At 34.4% G+C, this 12,662-nt stretch overlaps 1 protein-coding gene and 1 pseudogene across 1 annotated transcript; both read right to left on the bottom strand.

The window, feature by feature from the left end:
* Nucleotides 1–1,157: 1,157 nt before the first annotated feature.
* LOC129311571 (cysteine-rich receptor-like protein kinase 3) lies at nt 1,158–4,102 on the bottom strand. Its single transcript, XM_054953912.1, has 7 exons — nt 3,190–4,102; nt 2,844–2,960; nt 2,607–2,746; nt 2,301–2,511; nt 1,978–2,212; nt 1,725–1,869; nt 1,158–1,617 (listed from the first exon to the last, which is right to left on the bottom strand). The coding sequence occupies exons 1-7, from the start codon at nt 3,992–3,994 to the stop codon at nt 1,303–1,305; spliced, it is 1,968 nt and encodes a 655-aa protein (XP_054809887.1). The 5' UTR covers nt 3,995–4,102; the 3' UTR covers nt 1,158–1,302.
* Nucleotides 4,103–8,395: 4,293 nt separating this feature from the next.
* LOC129310303 (high affinity nitrate transporter 2.5-like) lies at nt 8,396–10,768 on the bottom strand (annotated as a pseudogene).
* Between the last annotated feature and the right edge of the window lie 1,894 nt (nt 10,769–12,662).

Genomic DNA, 12,662 nt, shown 5'->3' on the forward strand with positions numbered 1-12,662 from the left:
AGACAGTATTTTGCTGTGACCTGGGAGAAAAAATGCAATTACGCGTTCGACCGTTCGCGTTCCTGGGAAAAATACGCGCTTGGACATAAGAAAATATTGCATGTAAGGACCCAGAATTTGTCATATTTAGCGTTTGGGTTGTTCTGACTTCCGACTTATACTTATTTCCAAGAATCAGGGTTAATACGACACTGAGTTTTCATCCCGATCCTTTGACCGTTTCTGACTTTGTGATCGAGGTTTTAAAATTATAATAATTAACATTTAAGGAACTTACTCCTTTTATCCCTGAGAGATTTTTTAAATTTTTTTTTATTTCTAAATACAAGAGGTTGTTAGTATACTTTTTAATAAATAGACCGTTATATCCTTATTAAATTGAAAAGAGAAAAATATAATTATTTTTATTAATTTACTTTAAAAAAAATAGATTCATTTTTTATTTACAATAATTAGGGATAAAATTAAAATATTGTTATAATTTAATAATTAACTTTTATTGGTTTACGTGATTTGATTAAAAATATCTTATATATAAGGATGGAGGGAGTATACTATAATATCAGGAAAGATATACTACATTTAAAAAGGATTTACTTTTAAATAACTCAATGGTAACATTATTTTAGATAACTTAAAACTAACTCTTTTAAAAAAATAATAGATCCTCTGTAATTTCTAGTAATGCTGATCTTGCAAAATAATTACAATTTTTCCGATCCGCTAAGATCAACTTGCTAAGTCTTGATCTTTAGTTGCTATTTTATGTTATTTCATCTGAAACCACCATCTTGCCCTTTTAACAATTTTTTCCTACTAGAATCGTCATACTACAGCCAGCTTATTGGTCCTAAGGTAAATCACAGGATGACGTTAGCATGAGCTACTGACGCTAATTTCAACAACTTAGCCGTGTTTACACCCAAAAATAACAGAACATGGGTGTTTTCTCAGAAACTGCATCTTTTGACTTTGGAGGTGGAGTTGACCTTTCACAGTTGAGGTGGTAGTGGCATGCAATTGTTAGAACCAAATATCCATGAGAATCAGAAAAGAAATAAAAGCATGCTACATACTTTTACAGTTTGCATGAGTCAACTACTTTATTCACAAAATGGCCTGTCACAATATATATATATATATATATATCCCGTGCAAACTCAAAAAGATCATTTTATACAACAGCTCTATGCTAAGAAGCTTTAATTAATATACACAAAGCACTTGGTTCCTAACTTTTAGTACGAAGGAGGAATATACAACTCATAGTTATAATAGACATGTATAACAGTACTGTGTGACTCATCTAGGAGGAATAAGGCTTTCAGTCATGCTGTCCTCTGAAGAATGTGTATCGGATGAAGCAAGCAAATTATAATCTTTGCTGCATTCAACACTGCTTGGAACCAGAAATGGTGGCTTTGTGGGCTGAGGAATTTCCTCATTGCTGGTGATCAGTCTCACAACTTCTGACATTGATGGTCGTAGATTTGCAGACGCTTGTGCACAAAGCAAGCCTATCTGAAGTAGCCGGCACGCTTCCTCGAACGGGTAATTGCCCTCAAGTCTTGGATCAACCATGTTACAGAGGTTGCCTGACCTATGAAGATTCCAAACCTTCAAACCGAAAGAGAAAATATATTGGATCAGCAAACGTAGTAGAAGTGCTACCTTTTAAGCTTAGAACTGAGAAAACAACTTTCTCGACAAAAATGAAGAATTACCACTTGTAGGATGGAGGATGCATTCAGAACAAAAGAACTGCTCCTTTTTCCAGATATAATTTCAATCAGTAGAACTCCAAAACTGTAAATATCCGCTTTCTCTGTTAACTTCCCTTGAACCACATACTCTGGAGCCATGTAACCGCTATATATGTACATTAATAGTACCAATTCAGGATGTTACCCATAATGGAAAATTCATTAGAACAGATTGATGTTGAAAACAGATAACTGGAGGAAGTCATGAACTTACAGTGTGCCGGCAACCGTAGTGCTAATGTGAGTCCCATCTTCAGGAAATAATCTAGCAAGTCCAAAATCAGCGATCTTGGGTGTGAAGTCCTTCTCAAGCAGAATGTTGCTTAGTTTTATATCTCTGTGAATGATTCTCACTGGTGATTCCTCATGAAGATAGGCCAATCCCTCTGCAGTTCCCAATATGATTTTACGCCTTGCTTCCCAAGTCAAGGGCTGAGATTTTTGCTTCACTGAAGCATATCAAAATGATGCAATGTAAGTAGCTTAAAAAGTTATTGAGAGAATGTCTCAAAGACTAGATAGATCATAGATGTCAACCAGAAAAGTGATCATGGACGCTTTGGTTTGGCACATATTCGTAAACAAGAAGGCTTTCGGGTCCTGTAATGCTGCACCCCAGAAGCCTTACAAGATTTTTATGTTGAATGCCACTTATCAGATTGACCTCATTGAAGAAATGATCTGCCCATTGTGCTGTGTGAAAGCTAAGCCTTTTGATAGCAACAATGTTCCCATCAGGCAGAACTCCCTACATATATGTCAAAGAAACAAATTGAGTAAACCAATTTGAGTGAGAATTTGGCTGATACAAATAGAGGAATTATAGGCAAGACCAGTAGTTACTTTATAAACAGAACCTGAACCTCCTTGTCCTAGCTTATTGGAGGTGTTGAAGTAATTTGTGGCCCTTTCAAGAACCTCATATGTCATATTGAGCTTGGACTTGTAAACTCTGTCCAAAAGTGCACCAAATTGTCTTCTTTCTGAGAATAAAGAAGAATCATCAGAATCCACAAAAATGATGAAGTGCTTCAAGATCAAAACAATCTGTCGAAGTCTCAAAATATCAAACGTTGATACCTCTCCTCCTCCTCTGCATCTTTTTCCTTGCAAAGAAAGCAATTACAGCAACAACCAGCACAAAAGCCGATCCAGCACTTGATGCAGCCAGCATTATAGTTGAAGAGCTGCTGTTCCCTAAGAAATAATAACACGCAGATTCATTGCTATAATCTCTCATTATATGACCAAGTTTGAAAGGATTTTCTACAACATTGCTGTTCCAAGAGAACATGCAGAATATAATGCAGGATTAAGGAGTGCAGACGTATAATAGTTTCCTTTCAGATTTTCAAGAAATGGGAAGAGAAGCTGAATATGCCAGAACAAACAAAGCAATTTTTTTATCTGGAAGTATTAATCTTACCTTGATTTCCTGTAATGGGATTGGTTGAGTTGTCATAGAACTTCTGGTTTGAATACCTCAAATAACACCCAGCATTTAACACCCTTCCCTCTTCTTTTGGAGTACAAGAACTAATATTGTTAACAGCCTCTGCTAAACATCTCTCACAAGCACTTCCATTGACGAATTCCCAGCACTGAGCCAACCCATAAACAGTCACGTTACTTCTTCTCACGAAACCCACAAAGAACCCATCACTGTTCGGTGCTTCCACACTCAAATTCCTCACTAATTCCATTGCATTAGCCTCATATACACTCTGATTCCCACCAAATTCTTTGTTTCCACACACAGTTCTGTCTTGATCACTGAGACTCTCATTGAAGAAGTCATAATCATCGTACCTGAGATAACACCCATCAAAGAATACTCTTCCCCCACGAGTCCCTCTCTGAAACGCTAAACACCTCGGGACTTGACTCTTGATCTGCGCGAAGCAGACATTGCAATCCCATTCAGATAGATCTTTCATGCACTGTGCGAAAGCATGAACAGTGGAATTTCCGGTCCCATTAATAACAGACGCGTGTCTTTGCCAAGCAATTGAAGGGGTCAAGGCGTCTAACGCCGCTAAGAAATTGTCTGTGAAGATATTGCGATCGGAAAATGGTGTAGTTCTGTTTGTACACATCAGAGCTGCTTCTGTAGCTCTTGGATCAGAAAGAGAAGGGACAGCGAAGCAAAGAAGGAGAAGCAGCAGAAGGGGTGCACCATACATTGGGGATGGAAACAAAGCTTTCTGCTTTTCCTGCTTGGTGTTGAACATGACAGACAGAAATGGGTGATTGGAATGCAAGAAAACAGCAGGGAAAAAAAAAAACGAAAATAAATAGAGCCGACAAGAAAGAGATGAACGAAATTTTTTCTTTTTTTGGTACGTGTTAGTGAAGTGCCGCAAATTCAAACAAGAAAACGAGTAATACTAATATTAATATCTAATAGGTCACCAACCAGAGGTCGATTAACAGTAAACAGGAATTAAAAAGAACCACAGCGCCGTTGATGATAGGAAGACAGGTTGGTGACACAGGTTCATGCATGGTGGTGGGACCAGTGGGAAGTGCTGTCGAGAGATGATTCGTGGAGTACAAGGTTGAGATTTGTCATTTGCTCGAGTCTAGAAATGTAGTGGTCGTTAAATTCAAAGAGAGGGTCAGTTTCGTCGCAGAGCCACATGCAATGAAAGTGACGGAGAAGGTCGGAACGCGTTGAAAACCAGGGACGAATCCTCCTCTTCGGATTGCGACCCCACAGTTCATAATTATGAACTTCTTATTTTTTTTGGTCAAAATATAATTATGAACTTCATGTTGCAAAAAACTCCTCACGTTTTATGTACAGGAGTCGGGCGGCAGAATTTTTTTATTTTATTTATAAACCATGTCGTTAAATTTTTATTGTAAGTTTGTTTTGTCTCTCATTAAATATTAAGCAGAGAAAGTATATTATTAAATTATGTAGTTTAAGTGCAGTAAGAATAAAGTTAAAAATATATTAAATTTTTAGATAAAATTAATGAATTTTAATTTTTTTAAATTATAAAAAATGTATTTAAAATAACTTATAAATAGTGTAAGGGGTAACTCTTAGGTAATGTTTGGAAGTTTTTTTAAGATGGAATATAATAACATAAGATGATTAGAAACCTTATACTGTTATTTGAGAAATTTTTTTTAAAAGAGAATAAAATAGCTTGGAGACTTTCTAAATCATCATTCATCATCCTAAATTTATTTTTCTTAACCCCAACTTCGGGGTTAAAATTGTAATGGTAAGGTATAAATAACACCATTATAAAATTACCTTCATTGTTTTCACCTTTGATCACTTTTTCACTTCTCCTCCTCATGAAGCTAACAAATATATTTATATATAATTCAAATATATTAATTTTAAAATTATTCTCAAATAATGATTAAATAAAATTATTTATTTTTTTAATAAAAATTCTCAAATAATAAAACATTTCTTTCCATTCTACTTTGTCTTACTTCATTCCATTAATAATCATATATTTTTATTCATCATATACTCTTATACATACCCTTAAAGTTAAATTCATAAGCGAGTCCACAAAGCTACCGTGACCATCTCTTATAATGAATTGATAGACTCCCGCACATGTCACTTTTAATAAATATTTAAAAGATATTTTTATAATTATTTTTTATGAGATAAAAAAATAACCTGACATTACTTTTTAAATTTGTTAGATAAAAAATATTTAAATTTTACATATTTTTATTTCTTTATTTTTTATGCTGATATTAATAAGATTGGATAGTAATAACTTATAAAAAAAACTTATGTTTGGATTATCTTTAATTGAGGTTTGGAGGGGACTCCAACCTCAATTAAGAATAAAAAAGTTCATTTGAGGCTTTCTAATTTTGTTTGAATATAAAATTTTTGAAAAGTGCTTTTAAGAAGAACTTGTGTTAAAACTGAAGTTGGGAAAAGAAACTTATAAAGTAACGGTCATTGAAAAAAGTGAAGTGAAGTTTGCATTTGATATTTTAAAATTGTATGAGGTTTTTCTCTCCCTTTATTCTCACCCTCTCCAATTTGGCTCGTGACGGATGCGAAGCTTCCTTGGTCTCTCATCCATCGTCTCTCATCATAAAATACTCATAATAAAAAACACTAATAAATTAATACATTAATATCAGTAAAATCAATACATTTATATTAATGCATAATAAAAATAATCAAAAAATATAATTTTTTATAAGTTAGTAGCAATTTAATTTATTTTTTAAAATCCGGGCAACACATTTTTAAAATTTAAGTTTTTTAATTTATCAAATTATTTTAAATTGTTCAATTCTACCATTTAAAAATAAAATTTTAATTTAATATTTATCTAAAAATATCAATTAGTCACAAAAATATTTATCAAAAATTCACATCTTCTTTATTATTATAATAATAGATTCTGTTAATTGAATATTTTAAATTTTATCATTTAATTCTAATTTTTTAAAAATCAAGATTTTTGATTTATCATTGTATTTTATATTATAATCTATTTTTTTTAAATGTAGTAATTTAAGTTTAATATTTTTTAAATATCAAATTAGTAATAAAAATATATAAAAAAATTCATGTTTATTTTTATCATTATACATTTTAACAGACTTTTGAATCAAATCATCTAAATAAATTTTAGTATGCTTAACTAAATTTTAAAAAAAATATTCAAACATAAATTATATTATAGTTATATATATTTTTCTAACCTCAGTTGATTCTCAACCTCGGTTACAGATTTGTTTAACCCAAACACACATTATATTTTATAAGGCTATTCAAGTTGAAGAAATAAAAATCATTGAGATTTAAGAGAGCATTTTGCATGGTATTTTCTATGTTTATATCACTTTCTGAATCACCGCTTGACCATTCTTCAACATAACACGTTCACAGGTGATTTTTCCTTTTATTTTGATAATCATGCTCTTTGGATTATTCCCCACCAAATCAAAACACGCGTCTGTTGCTTGTAATCTCCTCCTCCTCCTCTTTTTTTTTTCGGTGAGATTCTCGCAAACTAGTGCTTTTAGGACGGTAAACAAACATTTTAATTAAAAAAAAGCATTTAAAATTTTCAATTAAAAACATAAATAATATAAAAGTAATGTTGTTATTGAAAACTAAAAAAAGTAAATACTTCCTTCTATAAGGCTCTAGCTCTATTAAATACTTCCATGAGATTAGAGAAATTAGCTAGAATTGGTTAAATCTCAACTTGTTTTTTTGGTTATAACTTTTCAATATTGCCCCCTAATTGGTATAGTCCATTGTGATTGTGAGATAGAAGGGAATGGGGACAAGAAAAACAGAGAGACCAAAGTATTTTTTAAAATGAGTACAAATGTTTTATTAAATTTCATAAAGGGTCTTGTATTAAATATCAATGAATATAATCTCGTTCCAACCACTTAATGTAAATGAGGCTCTATAAATTAATTATTTTTACATATTTCGTTAACATAAGACGCGTATTGGGTCGTGCGTAAGCAAATTTACATTGTTGTAAATTAATTACTGCGAGGAAGGGATGGTATGATTTCAAATTAGTCTGAAGAAGTTTTTTTTTCACTTGGCTTTAATAATACTCTTCCCAATCAAATAGTCCATTTTGAATCATTAGTTACTTGAAATAATAACTAATTATTATACTAGAATGAAAGTTCATAACATATGACTGTTAATAAATATTTGAGTTTTTTAACAAAAACTGAAACCTCGTTTAGGCTAATCTCACGAGTAATTGAGAAATTTTGTGGGAGTAACTGAGCCCATTATTAGAACATTGCAAGGTCCAATAAGCCCATGGAGTTTCTCAATATTATCCTCATCAGGCCCATACGACAAGATCTGTATACGACGTCAGTTACAGAACGGACGTCGTTCCCAAGTTTCTAATGCTTGTGGTTGTGGCTCGCTTGATGAAGCTCGGCTCCAATGGGCGGAGGAGCCGAGGAGGTACGTCGGTGATTATAATAATTACATCTCGGTTCAAAGCCATTGCTTGTTTCGCTTACTTATAAGCACGTTAAGTGCTTTCTCTGACTTTGTGTTCACGTAATACTGCTTTAGGTGCAAGTAATTTCAGAATAACATGGTTTGTTTATATTGAAAATTTGTTGTTTTCTATTTTTTTTTCCCTTTCATTTTTCCTCGGCCTATTTTCGCTTGTTTTAACTTAATCGTACCGAGCAATGTGGTTCTATTTATATCTTGTGCTAATTTTGTTTGGATTTAGTGGACACAAATTATTTTGTCGATTTAAGGGGGATCCTCCTTCACACGTGGCTTCTTTGCTGGTTTATTATGACTGAGTACTTTCTCTGGTTTTATCTTTCAAGGTTGTGTTGCTTATTTTGTTGAAGTTGAACGAAGTTTGAAGATTCTATAAACACACTACTAGGCATTTTGGTTAACATTGTATTGTTTCAAGTCATTTTGGTTAAAACTGTATTCTTCCTAATCTCAATAAACCCTGGGATTTGGCATGAAATTTTTCCTGAGTACGTCGAAGACTATTTATGAAGATTTTTGACCATATTGATATGTGGAAAATATTAATATGCAGTTATGCATATCAAATAAATCTTGACTTTTCCATATATTTTATGCTCAAATATTATATAATAAAGTTTTCAAGTGCTTGGAAAGTAAAATTCTCATGTGCTAAGAGGATATAAATGATTGTGAACTGACATGATCTTTGAAATATTACAGTCATCCCTATATTAATAAGCAAACTAGAATATTGAGACACCTTAATTCTTCAATGAAGGCTTTCTCTTCATGCTAGTGTGTTTTGTGGCCCCTGAGGAACAATCAAGGATTATGTGTTGTGGCTTCAACGGAAGATCTGGTTGAAGAATGAACTCTTTTGCCTCTTTCACTTCTGCTTATGTTTGCAAATTTCATGCTTGCAAGATGAGAGCCTTTCTGCTGCTCCGTTGAGTTCCACTCAGACAAGTAGTAATCTTCTTCTGCAACCTTTTTAGATGATGGAACGCAAAACATGCACCCCATTGTGGGAAGTAGATCAAACATAGTGGGAGGGTGCAAATTATCATCATCACACCCATTAGGGTTATACCTCTTTCTTTGGAATATTTGGATCTTTTGAAGAAAATTAGCTGTGTCAAAACAGCACCCACATTTCCTCCACCTCCCGTCATTCCAGATATTACCCCCAGTGATCTGAAATATAGATCCAAGTTATTAGAAACAACCATAAAAAGGCCTATACACTTTTTAATATAACTCCGTTCATATGAAAAAGTTGATCGGCCTCTGTATTTGTGTGTGCATCTTTTGACTGGTGCATGTGTATGTAATTTTTCATTCTTGTTGGCTGAGAAAGGCTGTAGGATATCTTTTCAGGCTTAGGGATTATTATTTTTCTCCACTCTGGAAATCAGTCACCACAGTTTTAAAGCCATTAATTGATTATCTTTATCGTTGTTAAAAAAAAGAAAAAGAAAATGCATAAAGCATGAGGTCAGAAAACCTTTTTTTTTGTTTTTTACTTCAAACTGTTAACCTTTCAACGAAGGTAGGATGACTTTGCCTAGTGTATTACATATATATATATATATATATTCCATTGTTGTTGACTATTGTGTCTGATCTGATGGTTCCTATTTCCTACAAAATTAAATTTTAGTGAATTTCATGGCATCTTCCTTTAGGTCTTGGAAATGTGGAATGCTCTGCAGAATGCTTTCAATAAATAGCTGGAATTGGACTTTACTGGGGGAAAAAAAACACTAATGCCACACCTGGTAATATTGAAGAGGGAATTTTTTTTTTTAAAAAATATTTTGGGACTAAATGTTTAAACTGATAAGAAGTTGGGGGGGGGGGGGGGAAAGGAAAACATACCTTCTTGAGACAAACGGAACCACCCCAAATGTCAGCCCACAAGCAGCTTGAACAAAGATAGAGAATATATGTCATGATAAATGATGGATAGACTAAGAGATCCGACTTTGCCAAGGATTATACAGAATAACCTCCTAAGGTTGACACAGCCATAAGGCCCATAACCTACCTCTCATTCCAAACTCTTTGCCATTGCATCTGATATATAGCCCCTGTGTGGTCGTGAAACCACATTGGCTAATCCGAAGCTTGCAGCGATTATTCCTGCGGTATGGAGTTTCAGATCAAATCCTGTCATAGAAGTATCAGCTATGATATTATCCATTGTTAGCTCTACTCCAAAGCAATATCCATAAGTAAATGCTAGAATCCACCCTCTGTAGTTGTAATCCCATAAAACAGCACCTGTGGGAAGTCATCTTTTGGCCTTTCCCCTGATTTCTTCAGGCCATGGAAGTTCCCATCTGGCAAATCCTGGCCAATATTAATATGGCAAATGCTGTCAACATTTGAAACATTGCAGGAATGAAGAATGAAATTCCGCCAGGCTGTGAAGTTGACAGCACCTATACTATGGATTAGTGCAAAACAAGGGGCATAAGGAGTTGGTGTGGCTCCTCCTCCAAGGTTTCCCCATCCAGCTGCTACTCCAATTTGCAAAACCAACTACGGGAGAAGAAAACATGGAGCTCATCCAGAACTGGGCTGAGACAAAGGTGGCTAAGGAGAAACCTGTCAAGAATCGCACAAGAAGGAAGGAGGTAGCTGATGAGATTGTGGAAGTGAAGAAGACAGCTGGTACTGTGAGGAGAATGATAGAAGCAGAGGCAAGACGGGGGCCACCTAAGTCACAGGCAGTCCCATTGCAATTCGAGCAAAACAGCTCCTGAAACAGACGCAATCCCAGCATTGCCAATGTCTGTGGCTGTAAGGTTGAGGTTATCACGGATGATTGGAAGGAGAGAGGCGCAGCAAAACTGGAGATAAAGCATGAGAAGAGGAAATCCAAGATAGATGGAATGCACGCATGTGGGGCTTAGCCACTGTGAATAATCTGAATTCTTGTGGCCTTGTGATCAGAATCCACGGGAAGGGCAAACTCTGATTGCAGAGATTCGATTGTAACCTGAGACATCCATACTTGGCCCTGCAAGTGGAGGATTTGAACTAAAGAAGAAAGATATCTATTGGAAGTATGATTAACATGTGATATTTTATAATTATTCCTGCAGATACGAAGACAGTAGTGCTTCCCTTTTCTGGTTGTTAGTCTATGAACAGGTAAACAAATTATGGTTAAAACTGAGACTTCGAGAGTTGTACCAGGAAAGATGACTTTCATGGGTAAGAAAGGCGTGGTTTGGTGCTCATAGCTTCCTTCGTGATTCCGAGTCTCATTGTCTTCTCTAGTTTAAGATTCGGAAGAGTGAACCAGCTTGAAACTTATAGGCAACAGAACAGTCCTTGGCTTGCCTATAGCTTTGCTTGAAGTATCCAGCGTCATGCGTTTCTTGGCTGCTGAAGAGACTGTTAGAGACAAGTAGTTTTTGAATATGGAGAACTGAGCGAGATAATGAAACTGAGAGGAAAAAAACAGAAAGCACTCGCGTTTGTTGACTTTGTTGGGGATTTCTGTCTGTGTAGCTTTTCTCAACTCGCGGAACGACCAACTTACCCTTGCACTTCCTGATATGGTGGTCGGTGGAGCACTAGCATTCATGGAAGCTCTCAATATCTATGGCAAGGCAAAGCAACACTACTCTATGTAACATAGTCAACCCCCCCCCCCCCCCGGAAAAAAAAAAAAAACTTTTGAGGAATTCGGTGATTTATTCTAAATTAGTCAAACCCGGAAAAAAAACTTTTGAGGATTCGGTGATTTATTCTAAAATTATTTCTCATTATTTCTCTCATTAAATATCTTTCATTTTCTCTTCCTCATTTTAATGAATTTAATATTTTAAATTGCATTTAATTGACGTCATAAGTATTCGTAATTTTATGAAAAAACGTTTGATACATTGAGGCAGAAGGAGTTCTAAAAATTGTTATAGGAACTCGTCCGAGCTGTTTTCAAAGACCTCATGCCCCTGTTTGCATCATCTTGCCGAACTATGTGGGAACCTGTGCACGAATAATTTTGGTTTGGCAGCATCCTGCAACGTAGAGATAGGAATGAGAATGAGATTCCTTTACTCCAATATTTGGCTGGAAAAATTTAAGCTCATCACTCAGGAATGGGAATGTTTTTGCTTGTCAAGTCGACGGAATCTGCTTCTTCTTGGAAATGATTTTTCATTTACTTCATCTCTATATGTAAATTCAATTTTAATCGCTTTATGCATACTTAAAATTAGTTGAAATTTATGAACTGTCCAAAAATTATCAGTACTTCCCAAAACCATCCTCATTGAATTGTAACCTCATCTAATTATACTCTTGCCTTTTAAAAATATAAAATATTTTAATTAAATTACATCCCCTAATAATTTAGTTAATTGACTTTAAATTGATACTATCTTTTCCAATTTGTCTTTATTTAATAAGGTGTCTTACTTAAAGGTAAAAAATTAAGTGATTTTTTATTAAGAGTATTTTTAAAAAGAAATTCAGTAGTTACACATTAAAAACTAAAGATATCCTATAGTATTTTTTAACAAAAGATATCTCTTTTTCTACTATCTTAATTTCGGGGGGAAAAACTATTTAATGCTGCCTAAACCTTCAAAAGAGTGCCTTGTATATGAGAACAGAGGGAGTAACAAGAATGCTTCAACCAACTCCACTTGGAGCAATGTATCATGTCAATATTTTAATAGGAACATGGCTAGTTAAGTCATTAGACCATTTGGAATGTGTTATCAGGTATTGATCAAAGTCACGAGGCCAAATTATATCAGAGGCAATAATACAAGTTTTTTGCAGTCCAATTCGATGATTGAATGGTGGGGGACAAGACAGCACCTAACCTTCCCTCCTTCCTTATTCGTCACTTGGCAAGTTTTGAGTTTACAAATGTCTCTCTCTCT

This window comes from Prosopis cineraria, unplaced genomic scaffold, assembly GCF_029017545.1.
Source record: "Prosopis cineraria cultivar Desert tree isolate PC_DT_omini unplaced genomic scaffold, ASM2901754v1 PC5, whole genome shotgun sequence".
Taxonomy (NCBI): domain Eukaryota; kingdom Viridiplantae; phylum Streptophyta; class Magnoliopsida; order Fabales; family Fabaceae; genus Prosopis; species Prosopis cineraria.